A 23058-nucleotide genomic window follows, 5' to 3' on the forward strand; every position below is an offset into this window, starting at 1 on the left:
TATTGTAATTTTTTTTTTTATGAAGAACGGTACCTGATTGTGGTTCTGGAATATCACAATATTTCCGCATGGTGATATTTTGATCATGATATTGATATCGATTGACGTGGATCGTCCTGGACGCACTGATGCAGTTCTTTCAGTAATTAATTTAGGAACGTAATCTCTTTATAGAAATTACACTCGAGGTTCTTCTTCGAAGCTCAGCGATGAAATCGTACCTGCGAGGTCGTCTCAGGCTGCTGAAGGCACAGTGGGAAATTTCCCAGAATTCCCTGGTGTGAAGTCTCCATGGCGCCGTAGCGCCAGCCCCCGATGGTTTCTCCAGCAGCTGGAGCAGCAGCCGTCCAGAAGTTTACACAGTTTTGGTTTGGCACAAAGCGTGACGTTCTTCTCACGCCAGCGAGAAGCTGCTGTCCTGCAGAGCGGCAGCGATGAAGGAAACACTCATCCAGAGTTCGTGTGAAGCGTTCAGCGTGCAGACTGATGGTGTTCAGGTCGAACACCTGCTTCTCAACGCACCGGGATCGTTTATCTGTCTGGCTGCCTCGGATCGGCTGAGTGTCTTTCGGCTTACGGCTGGTGGTGGAGATTTTTTCTCCGGATTTGAGTTTGGTCTGATGGATCGAGTTCGCCGCGTCTGCGTCGCTCTCAGGGTCGCTCTCGCAAAGATCTGCACAAGAAATCACACACACACACACACACACCTTATTAATTCCTTAATTTGTTTGTTTGATTGTTTTTTCATTGATCATATTTAAGTATTTATTTATTTCCTTCCAGAAATAATATTCTGTTTCACTATTTTTTGTTTATTTGCTTGCATAATTTTATTATTTGTTGATTCATTCATTCATTTGTTGGAATCACATTTTTAATTTATTTATTTATCTATTTATTTCTTTATTTATTGATATATTTCTGTGTACTGTATTTGTCTATGAACTATCTGTCTATCTACCCATCTTGTTACTTATTTATTTATTTGCATATGTCATGACTTCTTATTTTATTTTTGTAATTACATATTGTATTATTTTGTTACGTTGATTTACCTTGTCTATGTTCTCCATGATCCATTTATTCGTGTATTTATTTGGCTCCATATTTCATGGCCGATTATTTTATTTTCGTAATGATATGTTTATTCATCTCATCTACTTTCTCTGCTGTTTATTTATCTATTTACACACTGCATTCTTTGCTTATTTCTCATGTTTATTATTTATGTTTTTATTTACGCCCATACTTGGTTATTTTATTTCTGTTACTGTGTGTTCATTTATCTTATCTATTTTCTCGATCGTCTATTTATTCATTTACGCATTTCATTATTTGTTTATTGAGTGGTTAGATTTTTATGTTATTGTTTATTTATATAATTACTCATAATACAGAATAATAAATATACAAACCATGTAATGATTCAATAATTTAACCACAGCAACAACAACAACAACAACAAATGTCATGAAGAAGAAGAAGATAAAAGCCTCGTCACCTTTCACTGTTGACGTTGCGACAGTTGGAACTTGGAGGAAACGGCCGGGACGACCAGAAGACGAATTGTCTGAGGACCTGCCGGATTTATTCTGTTCCATATCTTTGGCCTTGAACTGCAGCATTACAGGTTTTCTAATGGAAAAAAAAAAAAATTCATTCATTCATTCATTTAAAAAACTATGAACCTGAGCTACACTAAGTTATTGCCAAACTCTGACCTTTTCTCCCGCCTCCCGTTTCCCGTGTCCCGGAATCCCTTTGCGAACGGATTATTATCGATTTTCAGCTGCGTTATCTGTTCAACATAAACCATGACGGGTTGTAAAATATCACTCCGATGATCTGCTCCCTTCGCTACAATCATCTCACATCATAAACATCAGCAATAACAAATACGCAACCACATACTAACTATGTAATTACATCACTCTTCGTTAACCCGTTGTCATGGTCACGACGCACTGGTTTATTCGTACGAGTAAAAAGAATAAAAGTACTGAAAGATGCTGGTGCATATCATCACGATAAGTGTGACTTCTATGGAGATTAATAAACAAAACTAAATTAGAATAAAAATCATGATCCATAAGAGAACTATGATATAATAATTATACAAGATCATTCTTTGGACAACTTTACTAATACTATTGCTACTACAGAATAATAAAAATATTATTATTATTATAAAGGAGCTCGTATCAATTATTATAACATCATCTGTTGGTGAATGGAGATGGTGAAGAGTGTTAGAGAGGAACCTTGTCATTCTGGTACGCGGTGACGGCGATGAACTCGGTCTCAGGAAACATGAAGGTCCTAAACACACTGTAGGGGAGTTTGAGGAGATCGTCGGCTCTCACCACGTGCAGCCGCGGCTGGTATTTATGCATGGAGTTCAAAATGGTCTGGAACATGAAAAATACAGGGGAACACACACACACACTGATAGACGGCTAGAGAAGTTTCCAGAAAGCCCGAGAAAATGAAATTAGCAGTTAAACTCCACTGAATGACAGACTCATGGTAGATAATCTCATGTCATGGTTTATTTTCTTTTCCACAGTATCTACTTACAGATGCTTTTTTTTTTAACTTGTTAAAAGGATCGCTCTTAGATTTCAGTAAATCATCATGTAGAAACATAGCGTTCTCTGTTTTTTGTTTTTAACCTCTTTAGAAAATTTCCTGTGCTGTTATTTTAACACACTGGACATGGAAATATTTTGTGAGGTTCTGGTATAAATATTTCTTCATACTCATTCAGACGAGCATAACTCAGAACAAAGGAAATTACCGGATTACCGTCATGAGTGTGAAAGTCAAAGTCATTTTGCACCATGTTTACCCTGAAACTATTCGAACACTACATTAATATTAATTTCCCCCACAACTAAACATTAAATAACGAAAAAAAAAATTTTCGCGGTCCGGTTTCCATCAAATCCTGTGCTCTGATTGGCTGGCGAGCGGGTCCGTATCCTACAATATGGACCCCGGTTACGGACCTTTGGCAACTCGTTCGTTCACAACAACAACAACAACAAACATAGTAGCATTTTTTTGTCAACATTTATCTAAGATTTATTTATAAGATTATCAAAAATCTTAGAAATGTTTGCCAGCATTTCTCAGGAGAATAGCATTAATTTTACAGCATGGATAGCGATAACGACAGTGTTCACAGCGAAAGCGAGTTTTACTACCCTGAGGAAGAAGAAATAAAAGAAAACATTTCAGAAGAAAATTAAAAACCTCTAACTTGCTAACGCCGAACGAAAACATGGCTGAATCCTGAATGACTCAATTTTGTATAAATAGGGGACTACATAGGCGGCAAAATGTAGTTTTTTTCCTGCCATGGAAGTGCACTTGTATACCGAGGAGGAAGCAATTTGCATTACAGCCGTGAATGAGGATTCAAAATGGCGACTCGGCTCGGTTTTCCCTTTTGGGCGCTCTCGTTTTCTGTCAGAATTTGGTAAAGAAAAAAATAAATCTATTATTTACCAGCTTAAGGTCGGTCCGTATGGTGAAATACCGTGACCGAGGTCTTGAAAGTACTGACCGAGGCCCTCTGGGTCTCGGTCACGGTATTTCACGATACGGACCTCCCAGCTGGTAAATAACATATATATACACTGCGCTAGCTCTTTTTAAGTTTTATTACCTTTTAAACTCATGAATAAAAACTTATATTATTTAATCACCCATAGTACCACAAACTTTTAAAGGCAGAAGTAAAGTCAAAGAATGGGCAATGAAGTTATTATTGTGTTAACTGTCATAATGATTTTGTGTTAAGGGTGTGCAAACTATTGCACTCGTCACATCTGTTGGATTGTACATTGTGCTTTTATGACATATCGCAACGACAAACAGGATAACAGTCAAACGTGTGGAAATTAGGCAAATGATTACACTCTGATGCACTCGGGTTTGAAACATGCGGCATTTTATTTTTGCTAAAATTTAAAAATCGAAATAATTTACATGCATTCAGTTGAATTCATCTTGCTTAAATTAGCTTTGGAAAAAGCTCATGTTCTTTTGGCAGGAGATGCTGATTTAACCTCAAACACTCACCGGAGTCATAATACACAAGGAGTGGAATAAAATTCAGACACAACAACCGCCATAAAATATAAAGTGTACATTCGAAATAAAATCAAAATATTTATTTATTCCAGTTTTATAGACCAAACATCATATCCGATACAGACATAACATGATAAAGCAACTCACACGGCCTCATATATATATATATATATATATATATATATATATATATATATATATATATATATATATATATATATATATATATACACACACACACACACACACACACACATACACATACACACAGTTGTGGTCAGAAGTTTACATACAGTGACGTGAATGTCATGGCAATATTTGGGCTTTCAGTAATTTCTATGGCAGAATGATTGCACAGCATACAGCTTTAATAAAAAAAAAAAAAACACTAGAATTTGGTGCACAAGTTTTAATTTTCTTTGGGTTTTCTGAACTCAACACAGGGTCAAAATTATACATACAGGGTCAAAAATGTACATACGCTCACTTAGAGGTACTGAAACTTCCAAAATGTCTCTTATCTTGCCAAGGCCGAGGTCTCTTAACTTCCTGTTAGTGATCATGATTGACTACAGCTGGTCGCTTCTCTGTGCCTTCATAAAAAGGGTTTGTTTACAGCACTCACTGGATTGACCAACACACAGTAAAATGGGAAAGTCCAAGGAGCTCAGTGCAGATCTGAAAAAGAGGATCGCAAATACACACAACTCCGGAATGTCTCTTGGAGCCATTTCTAAACAACTGCAAATTCCAAGATCAGTTCAAACAACTGTATCCAAGTTATTGTGAGGTGTAGTCACTTTACCAAACTACTTTGCTTCAAGAAAACCCAAACTGTCACCCTTAGCTGAAAGGAAATTGGTTTGGAGGGTCAGGAACAACCTGGGAACCACCATAGCACAGCCCTGTCATGAACTGGAAGCTGATGGATCACTGTCTACAGTTCAGATCACCATGGACTAAGAGGCTGCTATCCAAGAAATAACCCCCTGCTCCAAAATTGACACCTTCAAGCTTAACTAAAGTTTGAAGCTGACCACACGGACAAAGAAAAAGCCTTCTGGAGGAAAGCTGTTTGGTCAGATGAGACAAAGATTGAGTTGTTTGGCCACAATGATCACCATGTCCAGAGGGACACTGTACAGTTAGGTCCATAAATATTTGGACAGAGGCAACATTTTTCAAATTTTGGTTCTGTACATTACCACAATGAACTGTGAACAAAACAATTCAGATGCAGTTGAAGTTCAGACTTTCAGCTTTAATTCAGTGGGTTGAACAAAATGATTGCATAAAAATGTGAGGAACTAAAGCATTTTTTAAACACAATCCCTTCATTTCAGGGGCTCAAAAGTAATTGGATAAATTAAATAAAATGTAAATAAAATGTTCATTTCTAAATACTTGGTTGAAAACCCTTTGTTGGCAATTACTGCCTGAAGTCTTGAACTCATGGACATCACCAGACGCTGTGGTTCCTCCTTTTTAATGCTCTGCCAGGCCTTTACTGCAGCGGTTTTCAGTTGCTGTTTGTTTGTGGGCCTTTCTGTCTGAAGTTTAGTCTTTAACAAGTGAAATGCATGCTCAATTGGGTTGAGATCAGGTGACTGACTTGGCCATTCAAGAATATTCCACTTCTTTGCTTTAATAAACTCCTGGGTTGCTTTGGCTTTATGTTTTGGGTCATTGTCCATCTGTATTATGAAACGCCGACCAATCAGTTTGGCTGGATTTGAGCACACAGTATGTCTCTGAATACCTCAGAATTCATCCGGCTGCTTCTGTCCTGTGTCACATCATCAATAAACACGAGTGACCCAGTGCCACTGGCAGCCATGCATGCCCAAGCCATCACACTGCCTCCGCCGTGTTTTACAGATGATGTGGTATGCTTTGGATCATGAGCTGTAACACGCCTTCACCATACTTTTTTCTTTCCATCATTCTGGTAGAGGTTGATCTTGGTTTCATCTGTCCAAAGAATGTTCTTCCAGAACTGTGCTGGCTTTTTTAGATGTTTTTTAGCAAAGTCCAATCTAGCCTTTTTATTCTTGAGGCTTATGAGTGGCTTGCACCGTGCAGTGAACCCTCTGTATTTACTTTCATGCAGTCTTCTCTTTATGGTAGATTTGGATATTGATACGCCTACATCCTGGAGAGTGTTGTTCACTTGGTTGGCTGTTGTGAAGGGGTTTCTCTTCACCATGGAAATTATTCTGCGATCATCCACTACTGTTGTCTTCTGTGAGTGTCCAGGTCTTTTTGCATTAATGAGTTCACCAGTGCATTCTTTCTTTCTCAGGATGTACCAAACTGTAGATTTTGCCACTCCTAATATTGTAGCAATTTCTCGGATGGGTTTTTTCTGTTTTCGCAGCTTAAGGATGGCTTGTTTCACCTGCATGGAGAGCTCCTTTGACCGCATGTTTTCTTCACAGCAAAATCTTCCACACCTCAAGCAAGCACCACACCTCAAATCAACTCCAGGCCTTTTATCTGCTTAATTGAGAATGACATAACGAAGGAATTGCCCACACCTGCCCATGAAATAGCCTTTGAGTCAACTGTCCAATTACTTTTGGTCCCTTTAAAAACAGGGTGGCACATGTTAAGGAGCTGAAACTCCTAAACCCTTCATCCAATTTTAATGCGGATACCCTCAAATAAAAGCTGAAAGTCTGGACTTTATGTCCATGTCCATTATATAACTATAACTTGAATATGTTTCAGTAAACAAGTAAAAAAACAAAATTTGTGTCAGTGTCCAAATATATATGGACCTAACTGTACCAGCTGGTGGTGGTGGTAGGATCATCATGGTCTGGGGCAGTTTTGCTGCCAATGGAACTGGTTCATTGCACAAAGTGGATGGAATAACCTCAGAATTCTTCAGCATAAACCATCAGAAACTTGAACGGGACTTGGGAGTTACAACAGGACAATGAACCTAAACACGCATCAGAGCTGGTTGTGGAGGATAAAGCAGGCTAACGTTAAGCTTAAAACAAGTCCTGACTTCAACCCTATTGAAAATATATGGACCGTGCTTATAAGTTGAGTCCATGCCAAGAAAAACAAAACAAAAACAAATTTAATTGAACGCTACAAATTCTACCATGAAGAGTCGTGAAATATCCAACCAGAATTCTGCCAGAAGCTTGTTCATGGTAAACAAAAATGTTTGGTCAAGGTGAATTTTGCGAAGAGACATTTTACACAAATATTAGGTGTGCTGTGTGTATAATTTTGATCCTGTGTTGATTTCAGAAATCCCAAAGAAAATTAAAACTTGTGCACCAAATTCTAGTGTTTTTTTTTTTTTTAAATTAAAGCTATATGCTGTACATTCTGCCACAGGAAAAGAACAGTTCAAAGAAATTACTGAAAGCCCAAATACTGCCATGACATTCATATCCAAGATGACATTCATGTCACTGTATGTAAACTTCTGACCACAACTGTACAGGGTGTTTCAAAAAATTTGATATTATTTCACAATCTAATAACTTCTCATTCAATTGGCCTCAAATTTTAACAGCATGTGTGAAAAGTTTGATGTTTCATGTTTTTATATCTTTTTAGGTATAAAAATGCCATTCACTGGAAAAGAAGAGGTGTTGTGTGTCGTAGAGTACGCTCGAACACAGTCCAACGAGACTGTACAGCGTGCATTTATGAGAGAATTCTCTAAAAATGCACCAACTGCAATGCAGATTTGGACACGGCACAAAAAGTTCAAAGAGGAACCCTGTATATATGTATACACACACACACACACACACACACACACACACACACACACACACACACACACAGTACAGAGCAAAAGTCTTCGGCACATGCAAAGAAATGCTGTTGCCCAAAAATGGTTTAAAAATAATGAAATTAAATGTTTCAGCATTAAAAAAATACTGTAAACAGTAATCAGTAAGCCATAATAAATGAAACAAAGTCGATATTTGGTGTGAGACGACCCTTTACTTTTAAAAAAAATAGTAGTCTGAGGTCCAGTGAGTGCAGTTTTATGCGGAAATGAGCTGTAGGTTTTACTGAGCATCTTCCAGAACCAGCCGCAGTTCTTCTGGACACTCTGACTGTCAGACTCGCGTCTTCATTTTGCACCAAAACCCAGCAGCCTTCATTATGTTTTCTTTTTTCATCTGAAAAGTGCTCTGTTATGTAATATGCTGCTCAGACACATTGCAAACTTTTTTTTTTCTGTAACATTTAACTTTGTGCTGGAAAAAAAAACAACAACAACAACAACGTTTGGAACTCTAAAATGTCTTTGTAATGTTTCGACTTTGATAATGTAGAAGTCATAAAATAGAACTCTATAACAAAGTTTGTGTGAAAAAAAAATAGGGGGGCGAAGAGTTTTGCACAGTACTATAGCATTGTATTTCTGTATCATTGTACGTTTTTTCTGAATTCCTTTCGTAGGCGACTTGAGTAATTTAGCCGACTCAATTCACTTTGTCAGAAATTCAGAGGAAACCAGAGAACTCAGCGTCTACCATTACGAGAACCTGACGCAGGCAGAAGCTCAAACTCATACGACTGATCTTATTCATACTCACAAATCCGTGTTTGTCTGAGATGTTGTTGGTCAGTTTCAGCTTGTGAAACGTCACCACTCGGGACATCCAGTGCTCTCCGGTGGCCGGGCTGTCCGGGTGAACGTACATGCTCTTGGGCAGCTCTGGGTCGGCTTTTCCTGCCACGATCCAGCGCGAGTGGTGAAACTTGTACCTGCAGCCATCCGACGACACCATGTCCATCAGCAGCACATAGCTCGCTCTTTGGTCCAAACCACTGCAGCGCACACGCAACGGAGGAAACATCCGCCTCATAGACGCCGAGGGGGGAAACAACAACAACAGCACACAGCTGTGTTAGTCTGACTGAGGCGTTTATGGCCTGGACGTCCAATTTCATAATCACAAACACGAAATCGTGTGTAAATATGCGACAAGACACCATAATTACTCTGAAAGAGGCTTTTATAGGTTCTACACAAAATGAAGGTGGAAAGTCAACATTTATATATATGGATCAACTGTGGAAATTTTGACTATTGTGTTCTTCAATATTGATTAAAGCTGCAATATGAAACCTATAGCTTGTGCACAAATGTAATTTGTACACTTGCTAATGATATTTTATCATCTCCTGAGATGATTATCAGCCATGTTACTTCGCGAGACATATTTAATATTTATGAACAATATGAAATGTTAAACTGTGGAAATTTAACGCACAGCATAGGAAACATGGGCATACTGTATTAGTTTCATATATATTCACATTCAGCAATTATCAAAGATGCAACATAACATCTGGAACTATAGCTCAGATTTGAGTCAAGTTTCTCTGAGAGTTTGTTTATAACATACAGGTGCCATACTGCATCTTGAATACTTACAGAGCACATTTAACAAATGTCATAAGGGCAAACTGAACAATGTAAAAGGTGTAAATTTGACTTACATTTTCATTCATTAATACGGGAGCTCATGATTTTAGCTTAAATTTATATACGATTGAACTACTGAGTTATAAGTATTCAGAGGTGCTATTCTGAGAGATGTGTTTCGAAGTTCAAGATTGCATACAGCACCTTTAATAATAAAAAAAATAACTAAGACGAAGGTCATAGGATCAGCCTGAAGAAAAAGTCAAAGTGTTCAGTAATTATCAAAGATGTAATAAATTATAGGTGAAATTTAGCTGAAATTTATAGATTACATAATTAGTTAAGTTCAAGGTTTTATATTGCATCTTTAATTTTTTTTTTTGATAAATATAGAAAAATTATTTGGTGAACTGAACAGCTAGTGTTTAAAGAAAAAAAAATATAAGACAATATTATTCATGTATATCTAGCTCTATATAGTTGTGTTGGCTATCGGTTAAATGTTCCATATTGCTTCTTTAATTTTTTTTTTTTTACGAGAGAAAATCATATAGTCGAACTGAACAAGTGCTACATAATGCACAAAGATATCGGATATTAATGAATACATTTCTAACTCATATGTCCTGTACTGCATTTTTAATATTTCTGAACAGATTTGACGTGTCGGTGATGTGATTTTCTTCTTACTCCGAAATGGACGATGTGTTACTTTAACTAAAAGTTACATGGGACCTGTACAGTATGTGTATTTTCTCATTTCTCCATGGTAACATGATTGTCGAATTACTTTCATTTATAAGCTGTATTTATGAGCTCGTATGACCTCGCAGAGGCATGCATGTAGAGTTATAAGTGCTGTACGGCATGTTATGTGAATCGTACGTTATTCCTGTGTAAAGGGAATAGTTTTTTTCTCCTTTGTTAAAATAAAATAAACGTTAAGAATTTCTCACATGAGGCTTCGTGAAGGAAGCAGGACATATTATTGTTTGTTTGTTGCTCTATAATAGTAGTAGTTATTTTTCTTTTTTTTTGTCATTTTTGATGAAATAATTGACATCTTTATAAATTTAGTTCAATATATCCAGTGATTCCGGTAAATATCCACATTTTGAGTTCATGCATATTTAACAAAAGCGTGTCATGTTTGTTTGTTTGCTTGTTTACCTCCCTGACTTTGTGATGACCATTTCAGTGCCGATCTGGTGGAACTTCCTCCACAGCTCCATGCCCTCCAGGTGCACCACCGGCTCTTCATCCTCCTCATCCTCATCCTCCTCTTCCTCTTTCTCGACATGTTGGAAGTAATGATGATGAATTGATGATGATGATGATGATGATGGGCTGGAGCTGATGATGCTGTTCCCGGCAATCTGCTCCATCAGAGGCCTTGCACACCTCAGCAGAGGGAAAAAGGGTGCATGGTACGCCATGTTCACCTGGATGAGCCAAAGAACCAAAATAAAATCACTTAAAAATATATATTTTGTAGTGTCAGTTCTGTACAAATTATGAGTCTCTGTGCACATGGAGTGGTTTCTTCATGTTTCAAAATGTCAATCCTCTAAGCTTCTGAAAAACCTTTGAAAAAAACAACAACCCACCTCTTTATCATAATTTATTCCTGAAGAAAAATGAAGAGACAAAAAAAAAAGGAAGTGCTGGGAAAGGAGAAGGGTCACCTCCTCTCCTCTCTTCTCTTCTCTTCATCACAGTCTAGCTGGAGTTTAAACAGGATAAATGACGGCACTTTCTGATTGGCTCCCTGGTAGGACGCGCACGAACCAATCGTGTTGGAGCTGGGCGGGGCTAATAAACAGCACACAGGCGCTGGATTAACCTACATTTCTGTTTGTTTGGGGGTTTTTTTTTATAACTTTATTGAAAAAGGTTGTACATACAAACATAGAGCAGCAGACAGGTGCTCCAATATTCATGTATCATCAAAAATAAATAAATAAATAAATAAAACACACTGAGGATGTTATTAATAATGCCAGTAAACTTAAAGAAGTAGGGAGGATAATAAATAAATGAATAAATAAAATGACAAGAAAGGGGAAAAAACAAAACAAACAAAAACCTAAATTTCTGTGAAAATTGAAAGCTAACGTCATTACGTCATCAGTGGCGCGTTCGCTCGTTGCCATGACTACAGGATACTTCCGTGTTACATATAATGGACTGAAAAACGAAACATTATTATTATCTCATCTCATCTCTCCAAATATTCCCCAAAATCAGGGGTTTTTTTAATTTGTTTGTTTGTTTGTTTGTTTGTTTGTTTTGATATCACCATATATCTGATTACACACTAATACAATTGAACAAATAACATGAAATGTGTGAACTTTTTTTAAATAAAGGAAGTAGTATTTCCCTCTTATTCTTTTTTTTTTAATGAAAAATAAACTTTGACGGGGCGGCACGGTGGCGTAGTGGTTAGCGCTGTCGCCTCACAGCAAGAAGGTCCTGGGTTCGAGCCCCGGGGCTGGCGAGGGCCTTTCTGTGTGGAGTTTGCATGTTCTCCCCGTGTCCGCGTGGGTTTCCTCCGGGTGCTCCGGTTTCCCCCACAGTCCAAAGACATGCAGGTTAGGTTAACTGGTGACTCTAAATTGACCGTAGGTGTGAATGTGAGTGTGAATGGTTGTCTGTGTCTATGTGTCAGCCCTGTGATGACCTGGCGACTTGTCCAGGGTGTACCCCGCCTTTCGCCCGTAGTCAGCTGGGATAGGCTCCAGCTTGCCTGCGACCCTGTAGAAGGATAAAGCGGCTAGAGATGATGAGATGAGATGAATGAGAATGAGAATAAACTTTGACAAATTCTGCCGCCAAGCTTGACGATTCAGACACACAGGCTTGCATGTTCTGCATCCAATCAATATAAAAGTTAATGTATATCCCAATAAGCCTAATGACGTACAGCATGAAGTGTGTGACTGACAGATGTCTGTTACATAAACTCACACTGCTCACACTGATTGGCTATTTAGTGAAATAAACCTGAGTTTCTCCGCCTCCTGACGTCCCCCAGCACAAATCAAGCTCCATTCCTTTAACGACAAGACACAAACCATCATGCCATGAAACACAGAGAGAACTGCATCAGTTCTGGGGTCAGCACGGACACTCGGATTGATCTGTGGCTCCGGAGACCCAATAAGCATCTGCTGTGTGTTCTGACACCTTTCTATCACAACCAGCATTAACTTTTTCAGCAATTACTGCTACAGTAGCTCTACTGTGGGATCAGACCAGATAGGCTAGCCTTCGCTCCCCATGTCATGACTATCAACAGTTCACCAGTTGTCCTTCTTTGGACCACTGCATACCAAGAACACCCCACAAGACCTGCCGTTTTCAAGATGCTCTCACCCAGTCGTCTAGCCATCATAATTCAGCCTTTATCAAAGTCACTCAGATCCTTATGTTTGCCCATTTTTCCTGTTTCCAACACATCAACTTCAAGAACTGACTTTTCTCTTGCTCAATAATATATCCCACCGCTTGAGAGGTAGCACTGTAATGTAATACAGTAATCAACATTATTCACTTTACCTGTCAGCGGTTTTAATGTTATTGTTGATCGATATGTCAATTTACAAGTCATTATGAAACACACGATAGTATTATGTTTTCATAAACCTGATTAACGACAGCAGCTTTTAAACTGACAAATGGCAATGCTAGGCAGTTTCTTGACTACACATTAAATAAATGCTTGTCCAACAAAAGCATTTCTCTAAGGAATGCCTACACAGTGAAATAAATACAGCATTTCTAACAACAACAAACGAATACATAATTAATTAGAGCCAAACTTATTTGCATAAATGTCCATTGCTGAAAGAAAGTTGTCTGCGAAATAGATCGAGGACAAAGCCGTGGAATTTTATTTTCATCATATTTTCAGGGTTTACTCGTAGAACCTTTTCTGGACCAATTTCGGGGGGTTTTTTATATGAAAGTATGTCCCTTTACACACTCATCCAGAAGGGTAATGTTGCACAAGGCCATCTGTCTACAGCAGAAAAAAATAAAATAACAAAACGCGTCTGGAAAAATCCCAAGCGAGTCTGGAGCCGGATTCGTGACGTCACCTGCGGAAGCGCCAGCAGGCTGCGAGAGCTTTGCACGGTTTCAGTGCACAGCCTGTGTAGACCAAGCGCTCCCATTTCTCTCTCATTGTCCAGTCTTTTGGGAAACGATGAGTACTAATCCCATCAAGATTGGTGTTGCTACACCCTCCTACGATACATCTGTTAACCATTTTAATAATTACGCGATAACGTTGAAGAAATTTGCAGAAAACCACCCGGTCATTTTCTCATAAACAAACCAGCGCTGACGTAGGATTCAGAAGGAGGCGTCCCGCACACAACGTCACGAAAATCAATGTTTCCCGGGAAATCCAAATGCCAGGTTTTTTCAGAGGCGGACCAATTCGCCTCAAATGGCTTGATTTCAACTGAATTTTTCTGGTATTGTGCAAGGTAAAAAAATTGCACAAAATGTGACAGATATTTGACCAAAGTTTAACATAAAATAGGAGAATTACATTGATCTTGCTCCTGAATTTACCCGTGATATGCACTTTAATGCTTTCTGATCCAGCTCCACCCCGTCCACGTCCACAATCACTGTTCTTATTTTTAACGTGTCTCCTTGCGTCTTTTCTTAGCCTCTTTGGTTTACCTGTGGCTCACAGTAACAGGGAAAGTCATGGCCTAATGGTTAGAGAAGCAGCTTTGGGACCAAAAGGTCACTGGTTTGATTCCCTGGACCAGCAGGAATGGCTGAAGTGTCCTTAAGCAAGACACCTGACCCCCAGCTGCTCTCCAGGCTGTTGTACGTCACTTGGGATAACATCTCCCATCTCATCTCATTATCTCTAGCCGCTTTATCCTGTTCTACAGGGTCGCAGGCAAGCTGGAGCCTATCCCAGCTGACTACGGTCGAAAGGCGGGGTACACCCTGGACAAGTCGCCAGGTCATCACAGGGCTACTTGGGATAACAGTGTTTGCTAAATGTAATTTCAAAGACTCCAGTTTCAGAGTCTGATCTTCACCTGTTTGTAGATGTTTTGTTGACTGATTAATTTTTTCTTCTTTTCCAAACTACCTCTACTTACTGACTGATCTGTAACTGGCACTGAGAAACTGTTCGACCGTTTTGGGTATTAAATTCCCTGACATTTAACAAAACATATCTGAGATCAGCATGAGTGAATGGCATGATGATTGTGCCAAGAACTGTTTTATTTTATTTATTTTATTTTAGTCATACCGCTCAGTGCTGTTAATTGGGATTAGGTGATATACTGAGTTACAGCTTTTTATGACACTGGAATTTGGCATTGGGTTTCGAGTGCAAATCCGCCCAGCTCTCTGTATTTCCTCGTCTCTGACGTTTTCCACACAGTAGTTGCTCGACACATATTATTGATCATCACTGACAAATCCCAGGTATCTCTTCAGTTTGTTCATATTTCTTTCGCAAACGCAGAACCAAACCAAAGGATCTATCCTGAAGACAATGCCAAAATAATTGAGGAGATTAGTATCGACTCAATCTATATTTTAGGAATCTTACACATTTCTCCATTCCCTTTATTTACCTCTATTCCTTCATGCTCAGCAGCACAAAACCCATAAAACTGAGAGGTTGGTGATATGTTTTTCTTTCTCTACTGTAGGAAATGTGAAATGTCTGGCTCGGAACGCCAGTCAAAACATTCAAGGCCATCTCTGCTGCCGAAAATAAGAAAGAGGTGGAGGGATTGGAACAGTGCCAGAATCTGGATTAACTCGGAGTTCCCTTAGGGAGCTATGCTTAATTATTTTTTTTTTATTCTAGCCATGCTGTTAAATGGGTTCTTGGGTGATATATTTTTTCCGTCCAAAAAAAAATTATACATAGAAATATAAATATGGGTGGCATGGTGGTGTAGTGGTTAGCGCTGTCGCCTCACAGCAAGAAGGTCCGGGTTCGAGTCCCGTGGCCGGCGAGGGCCTTTCTGTGCGGATTTGCATGTTCTCCCCGTGTCCGCATGGGTTTCCTCCGGGTGCTCCGGTTTCCCCCACAGTCCAAAGACATGCAGGTTAGGTTAACTGGTGACTCTAAATTGACCGTAGGTGTGAATGTGAGTGTGAATGGTTGTCTGTGTCTATGTGTCAGCCCTGTGATGACCTGGCGACTTGTCCAGGGTGTACCCCGCCTTTTGCCCATAGTCAGCTGGGATAGGCTCCAGCTCGCCTGCGACCCTGTAGAACAGGATAAAGCGGCTAGAGATGATGAGATGAGATGAGATGACTAGTCCAAATGTGTTCCAGTCGTGTTCTATATTCAAAATGTTCTTATGTTCCGATGTATTCTTCAGTCCCATGTGTCCAAGCAACTCTGTCTCCATAAACGTTATCTACGCCAAAAAACATCTCGGCCATTTGACACCCAGCCTTTTGTAACAACTTTATATCACTCAGCAGCTCTCTGGAGTACCACTGGCATTTAGAGAAATACCCCCCCCCCCCCACACACACACACACACAGGCTTATTGGGCAGCTGTACCAATCCCCAGCAATCCGCTAATAACAAGCCGGCCTTTTTCTGGCATGTGGGTGAGGGAAAACCCAGGGTGCTTTTCGTGTTACTTCAAAAAGAACGGAATGAAATTGGACCCAGCCAAGGGGGTGGGGAGTGGGATCCTGGATTGTCCACCTCATTTCAGTGACATCATCACCCGGTGGTAAAAGCCCACGTTAAGTGAAATGTATTGAAAGATGTAGGGAGCAGTTTCAAGATCAGCCTGTGCTATTGGAAATGAGGGAAGCCATAGTCTAATGGTTAGAGAAGCAGCTTTAGGACTAAAAGGCTGCCAGTTCGAATCCCTGGACCACTAGGAATGGCTGAAGTGCCCTTGAGCAAGGCACCTAACCCCCAACTGCTCCCCAGGCTACTCTGGGTATGTTGTACGTCACTCTGGAAAAGAGCGTCTGCTAAATGCCTGTAATGTAATGTCATGGAATGGAAATTAAAAAAAGAAAAAACTCAACATCTAGATTGGACTGCATTGAAAGTCTCACTCATTCAGTTTCAGTAAGAGGTTTATCTTGGTCGGGTTCTGATCTCGTGGATCCCAGTAATGATGGGAGATTGAGATTGAAAATAAGATATTAGTCATTACATTAGGCAATGCTTAGATTGGTCTAGAGATCAGACATAAATGTTTGAAATAAGACATTCATTTATGGAAATAAACAATGATGTCTAGATTAGACTATGCTGAGATTCAAACACGAACAGGATATTATTCTCAAAATTAGACTGTCCCGATATTCCATTATTGCAAATAAGTGGTTCATAGTTCACTAGATTAGATCCTAAAATTAGAAGTAATCTCAGCTCTTAAAATAATTTCTAATGAATTTAATTTATAGAAGAGTACGCACTTGTTAGTGCAGTATATTTTAGACAGAGAATACAATGTAAAAAAAATCTCCCTTGATTAGTCTAATCTGAGATCTGATGCAATGTGCTCAAAGTACAAAAACAATATTTTAGTTTCTAGGTTAGACTGGACTGAGATTAGATTATTGAAAATAAGACAGTACTCTCTCGATTAGTCTTTAGCCTGTGCTGAAATTAGACATAAAATGTGATGTAAAATACTTGACAGAAAATTTCATTCCTTAGATTAGACCCTGAAATTACATGATTAAAAATAAAATGTAAACCTCTAGATTAGACTCGAGTGTCTGTATTAGGCTATGCTGAAACTACAGAATGAGAAACAATACTTTAGTTTTTAGATTAGACTGTGCTGGGATTAAAATAGTGGGAAAAAGCAGTTAGTGTCTAGATTAGACTGTGCTATAAGTCCAGAATGGGAAACAATACTTTAGTGTCTAGATTAGACTGTGGTGGGATTAAAATAGTGAAAAAGCAATTAGTGTCTAGATTAGACTGTGCTATAAGTACAGAATGAGAAACAATACTTTAGTTTTTAGATTAGACTGTGCTATAAATACAGAATGGGAAACAATACTTTAGTGTCTAGATTAGACTGTGCTGGGATTAAAATAGTGAAAAAGGCAGTTAGTGTCTAGATTAGACTGTGCTGGGATTAAAATATTGAAAAAGCAACTAGTGTCTAGATTAGACTGTGCTATAAGTACAGAATGAGAAACAATACTTTAGTTTTTAGATTAGACTGTGCTGGGATTAAAATAGTGAAAAAGTAATTAGTGTCTAGATTGGACTGTGCTATATGTACAGAATGGGAAACAATACTTTAGTTTTTAGATTAGACTGTGCTGGGATTAAAATAGTGAAAAAGGCAGTTAGTGTCTAGATTAGACTGTGCTGGGATTAAAATATTGAAAAAGCAACTAGTGTCTAGATTAGACTGTGCTATAAGTACAGAATGAGAAACAATACTTTAGTTTTTAGATTAGACTGTGCTGGGATTAAAATAGTGAAAAAGTAATTAGTGTCTAGATTGGACTGTGCTATACGTACAGAATGAGAAATAATACTTTAGTTTTTAGATTAGACTGTGCTATAAATACAGAATGGGAAACAATACTTTAGTGTCTAGATTAGACTGTGCTGGGATTAAAATAGTGAAAAAGGCAGTTAGTGTCTAGATTAGACTGTGCTATAAGTACAGAATGGGAAACAATACTTTAGTTTTTAGATTAGACTGTGCTGGGATTAAAATACTGAAAAAGGCAGTTAGTGTCTAGATTAGACTGTGCTATAAGTACAGAATTAGAAACAATACTTTAGTGTCTAGATTAGACTGTGCTGTGATTAAAATAATGAAAAAGGCTATTTGTGTCAGGATTAGACTGTGTTTAGATTAGACTGTGTTAAAATGGCACTACTAGATATAAAACCTTAGTGTCCATTTTAAACTATGCTGAGATTAAAATTTCAAAAAAAGATATTAGTGTCTAGATTAGACAGTCCTGAAATTACAAAATAAGAAATACACTAGTCTCTAGATTAGACTGTTCTAATATTATGATATTGGAAATGACCTTAGTCTTAAGACATTACAGGGGTTGTTGTTGTTGTTGTTAATTGCATCTGGGATCAGTTTTTTGTTTGTTTTTTTATTATAAACACAAGTATATAACCAAGAGATTCCAGTATTGGGGGAAAACTCTAGATTAGACTGTAGTGAAAGTACAAAATTAGAAATAATAATAAATATATTTCTCGATTAGATTGTACTTGGTTTACCATATTGTAAAAAAAAAAAAAAAGACGTGGTATTGGACACTGTGCTGTGAGTATAGTATTGGAAATAAAATAGTGGTGTCGAGATTAGACAATGTTGAGTTTGATAGACTGATTGATTGATTTACTTTATTGATCCCGAGCTGGGAAATTGTTTTGTTGCAGCAGAAAGTTATCAGACATGCGAAAAGAAAATAGGCATAAAATGTGATATAAAATATGTACAACATAAAACTGTACAAGGGGCGGCACGGTGGTGTAGTGGTTAGCGCTGTCGCCTCACAGCGAGAAGGTCCTGGGTTCGAGCCCCGGGGCCGGCGAGGGCCTTTCTGTGTGGAGTTTGCATGTTCTCCCCGTGTCCGCGTGGGTTTCCTCCGGGTGCTCCGGTTTCCCCCACAGTCCAAAGACATGCAGGTTAGGTTAACTGGTGACTCTAAATTGACCGTAGGTGTGAATGTGAGTGTGAATGGTTGTCTGTGTCTATGTGTCAGCCCTGTGATGACCTGGCGACTTGTCCAGGGTGTACCCCGCCTTTCGCCCGTAGTCAGCTGGGATAGGCTCCAGCTTGCCTGCGACCCTGTAGAAGGATAAAGCGGCTAGAGATAATGAGATGAGATGAGATAAAACTGTACAACATAAAATAGAACAAAAAACGATCCCAAGAACAAGCCGACCGTACAATATCGAGATAAAAATGTAACGATTAAAAAAATATCAATATATGTGCTTTGTACATGTGAATGTGCGTGAATAGTGCTAAAAACAAGAATTGGAGATTGGAAATAAGTCATCACTAGTCACTAGAAGGCTATTCTGAGATTGGAAGTGCTGTAATTTATATGCTAGATTAGATTAGAATTTCAAACAAGAGTGTCACCGGATCAGACTTATGCGATTACCATTTTTAAAATCCGATGTTCACTGTTCTACTGTGTGTGTTGTAGACGACTTGATCAGGAATTCGATCAGACTACATTGAGAATATGGTAAAGGGAATGAGATTCGAATGCTTAGATCAGACTCCGTGGTGGATAAAGCTGAAGAGGAGAAGAGACACGGTGGAATGAGTCTTTAGCCGTGCGATCTCTCAGACACCTCAGTGTGTACTTAGAGGGAGTGTGATGAATAGTCGGCCACTCGCAGGCCTGTGTGAGTCGCCGTGTTTGGACTGAGGAGGTGAGAAGAATGCAGTTAAACAGAATAGATGCAAAAGAGACGGAGGTCAAATGGCACTTATTTTGGACATTCTTCTTTCTTGACAGCTTTCTTTTCCCATCGGTTTGCTTCAATGCGCGTCAAAATGATTTTTTTTTCTTTTCCAGTACAAAAAGGACACCGAACTGTACCATTCCTCGTCTCTCAGTTGGCACTATTTGTACGTTTAGTACATATTTTAACCAAGAAAGGTGCATATACACTCAGCGGCCACTTTATTAGCGATACCCATCCATCCACCTGCTGTTTGATGCAGTTCTGTAATCAGCCGATCCCTTGACAGCAGCACAATGCAGATACAAATCAAGAGCTTGAGTTAACGTTCACAATGCAGGTCAAACATCAGAATGGAAAAAAAAATTGTGATCTCACAGTGAAGTGTGACTTTCTTTCACTGTGGCATGGGTGCTGGTTTGAACCACATGGACTGGTTTGAGTATTTCAGAAACTGCTGATCTCCTGGGGTTTTCACACACAACAGTCTCTAGAGTTTACACAGACAGAATGGTGCGAAAAACAAAAAACACTGAGGTGAGTGAGCGACAGTTCTGTGGGTCGAAACATCTTGAAAACATCCCCAGCTTTTTTGCCAGGAAAGATATAGCAACTCATAGCAACTCTGTACAACCGTGGTGAGCAGAAAAGTGTCAACAGGAAACAGAAGAACACACTGGGTTCCATTCCTGCAGCCAAGGACAGGGATCTTAACCCTGTGTCCGAAATCGCTCACTCGTTCACTACTCCCTACTCCCTATATAGGGAATTACTATACTATATAGAGGACTATATAATGAGCTCAATGGTAAAATGAAAGAATGCTTTCAGACACTAATCTGTCGCGCTGGTATTTACGTCATTACTGTCGCACAGTTAAAACGTGTCAGATCAGTCGTCTGATGGGTTTTCATGTCTTTACATGGTAGGATATACCGCAGCCACCGCACCTGGCAGGCATTAAGGCCTGCTCTTTGTATGGTGGCTAGCATAGAAGTCGCTCCCCTCAGACGTCTTCAACTAAAAGCAGAGCTGCACGACGAAGACCTGTAGACTTCACAGGGTTTTCAAGTGGGCACCCCACCTCACCGGTGTTTCGTCAACAAGCCCAGGACACCTCAGTGGGGCTTGACAGCAGAACCAGCATCCTGGAACTGCTCCCTCTGTTATTCAGGAACCTGCCGTGCAACTCTGTCCCCCCTCTTCTCTGCCAGCCTGGCTTAGCCACTGGTCACTTCTCTTTAGCCACAGCCACCTGGATGCCTGTTCCGCCTGCTTTGAGATGCTGTTCACAAAGTTCTTACGGGTTACACCCCTAACTCCAAGCCGTCCTAGTGCTCTCCAAAGGGACTGCCCTGGGAACCCCCTGCAACCCACCACCACTGGTAGGTTCCAGGTTCTCCACCCCCTCTGCTGGCTCTCTACAAGGAGGGGCTGGTACTTCCCCAGCTTGCGTTCGTGTGCCTCCTCAATCCTCTCCTCCCAGGGTACCGTTAGCTCTATCAAGGCCACCTGTTTTGTTGCATGGGACCAGAGCACGGTATCTGGTCGGAGGCTGGTTACAGCAATCTCTTCAGGAAACCTGAGTTGCCTACCCAGGTCAACTCTCATTTCCCAGTCCTCTGCAGTGCCAAGAATACCTGCACACCCGTCCTCCCTGCCTGCCTTCTCCCCAGGCCTGAGAAAGCTGATGAAGCAGGGCCCTTTGTTGTGGGCCTTGGTTCTTTTCCACTTCCTCTCCTTCTCCAGGCCATCGGCCAGTTGCGCCAGCACTTTATCATGGCGCCACCTAAACCTTCCCTCGGTCAGGCTTATATGGCAAAAATAGTATGTATTTTTGTGATAAATACATTATTATACTGAGTGTATTTCCCACATTAATCAATACAAAGTACCTGCATCTTTCAGTTTTTGCTTTTTTTTAAATCAAGGCTGAATACTTTCTTCTTTGCCGCTGCCTTTTATTAAATCAAATTTGAGACTTTGAATTTCTTTCACGCGCAACCGCAATGCACAATGGGATATATTGCTTTGGTTAGTGAACATCATTGTACAGTACACTACTTTTCGTGATGCATTGTGGGATACTTTGAGTGCACTATATAGGGTGTAAATAATCCGTACTAAGGTTTCGGACAGCACTACAAAATGGCGTCACCACTATATGAAGCCCTATATAGTGAGTAGGGAGCGATTTCGGACACAGGGTCAGACTCAAGAACAAGGTCCTAATAAAGTGGCCGGTGAGTGTTGTGTTTCCTCGAAAAGGAAATTATGGTTTATTAATGTACCTTAATTGGTTTTAGGTTGCATTATATCCAGGTGAATGGCGTGTACACTTTCATACTGTTTTTTTTTTCATTGAGTACAACCCCGATTCCAAAAAAGTTGGGACAAAGTACAAATTGTAAATAAAAATGGAATGCAATAATTTACAAATCTCAAAAACTGATATTGTATTCACAATAGAACATAGACAACATATCAAATGTTGAAAGTGAGACATTTTGAAATTTCATGCCAAATATTGGCTCATTTGAAATTTCATGACAGCAACACATCTCAAAAAAGTTGGGACAGGGGCAATAAGAGGCTGGAAAAGTTAAAGGTACAAAAAAGGAACAGCTGGAGGACCAAATTGCAACTCATTAGGTCAATTGGCAATAGGTCATTGTAACGGTTCAGTGTTCGTGGGTGGAGCACAGAGGACGGCAGAACAGAGATCAGGTTTAACAGAACATTTTATTGCCACACTTTTCAGCATAACAATTTCATATGCACTTTGCAGACACACACGCTCAGCATCTGGTTCGGGAAGAGCTCTCTGCTCTCCCTCCCTAAATAGGGCGCGGTCACTGGGAAGACACACACAAACAGGTTAATTGCAATCAGGTGTAGTGATTCTGCCACTTACAGTACCTTCCCTGACTCCGCCCTCCTGTCACAGACCAGCGCTTGACCACGCCCCCGCTGCCACATACCCCCACCGCCCGACTCAGGCCGGGCGGCTGTCCGGCCTGCAGCCGACTCCCCCCCCTTGACGGGAGAGGAAGTCCGCCATGACCATCTGTGCCCCCGGCCTGTGGA

At 39.8% G+C, this 23058-nt stretch overlaps 1 protein-coding gene across 1 annotated transcript; it reads right to left on the minus strand.

The window, feature by feature from the left end:
- Nucleotides 1-394: 394 nt before the first annotated feature.
- tbx3b (T-box transcription factor 3b) lies at nucleotides 395-10950 on the minus strand. The gene is made up of 7 exons (XM_060908010.1): nucleotides 10685-10950; nucleotides 8679-8946; nucleotides 2262-2408; nucleotides 1722-1798; nucleotides 1502-1635; nucleotides 507-673; nucleotides 395-418 (listed from the first exon to the last, which is right to left on the minus strand). Exons 1-7 carry the CDS (start codon nucleotides 10948-10950, stop codon nucleotides 395-397), a joined length of 1083 nt encoding a protein of 360 aa, XP_060763993.1.
- Nucleotides 10951-23058: the final 12108 nt, after the last annotated feature.

Source organism: Neoarius graeffei, chromosome 24, assembly GCF_027579695.1.
Source record: "Neoarius graeffei isolate fNeoGra1 chromosome 24, fNeoGra1.pri, whole genome shotgun sequence".
NCBI lineage: Eukaryota > Metazoa > Chordata > Actinopteri > Siluriformes > Ariidae > Neoarius > Neoarius graeffei.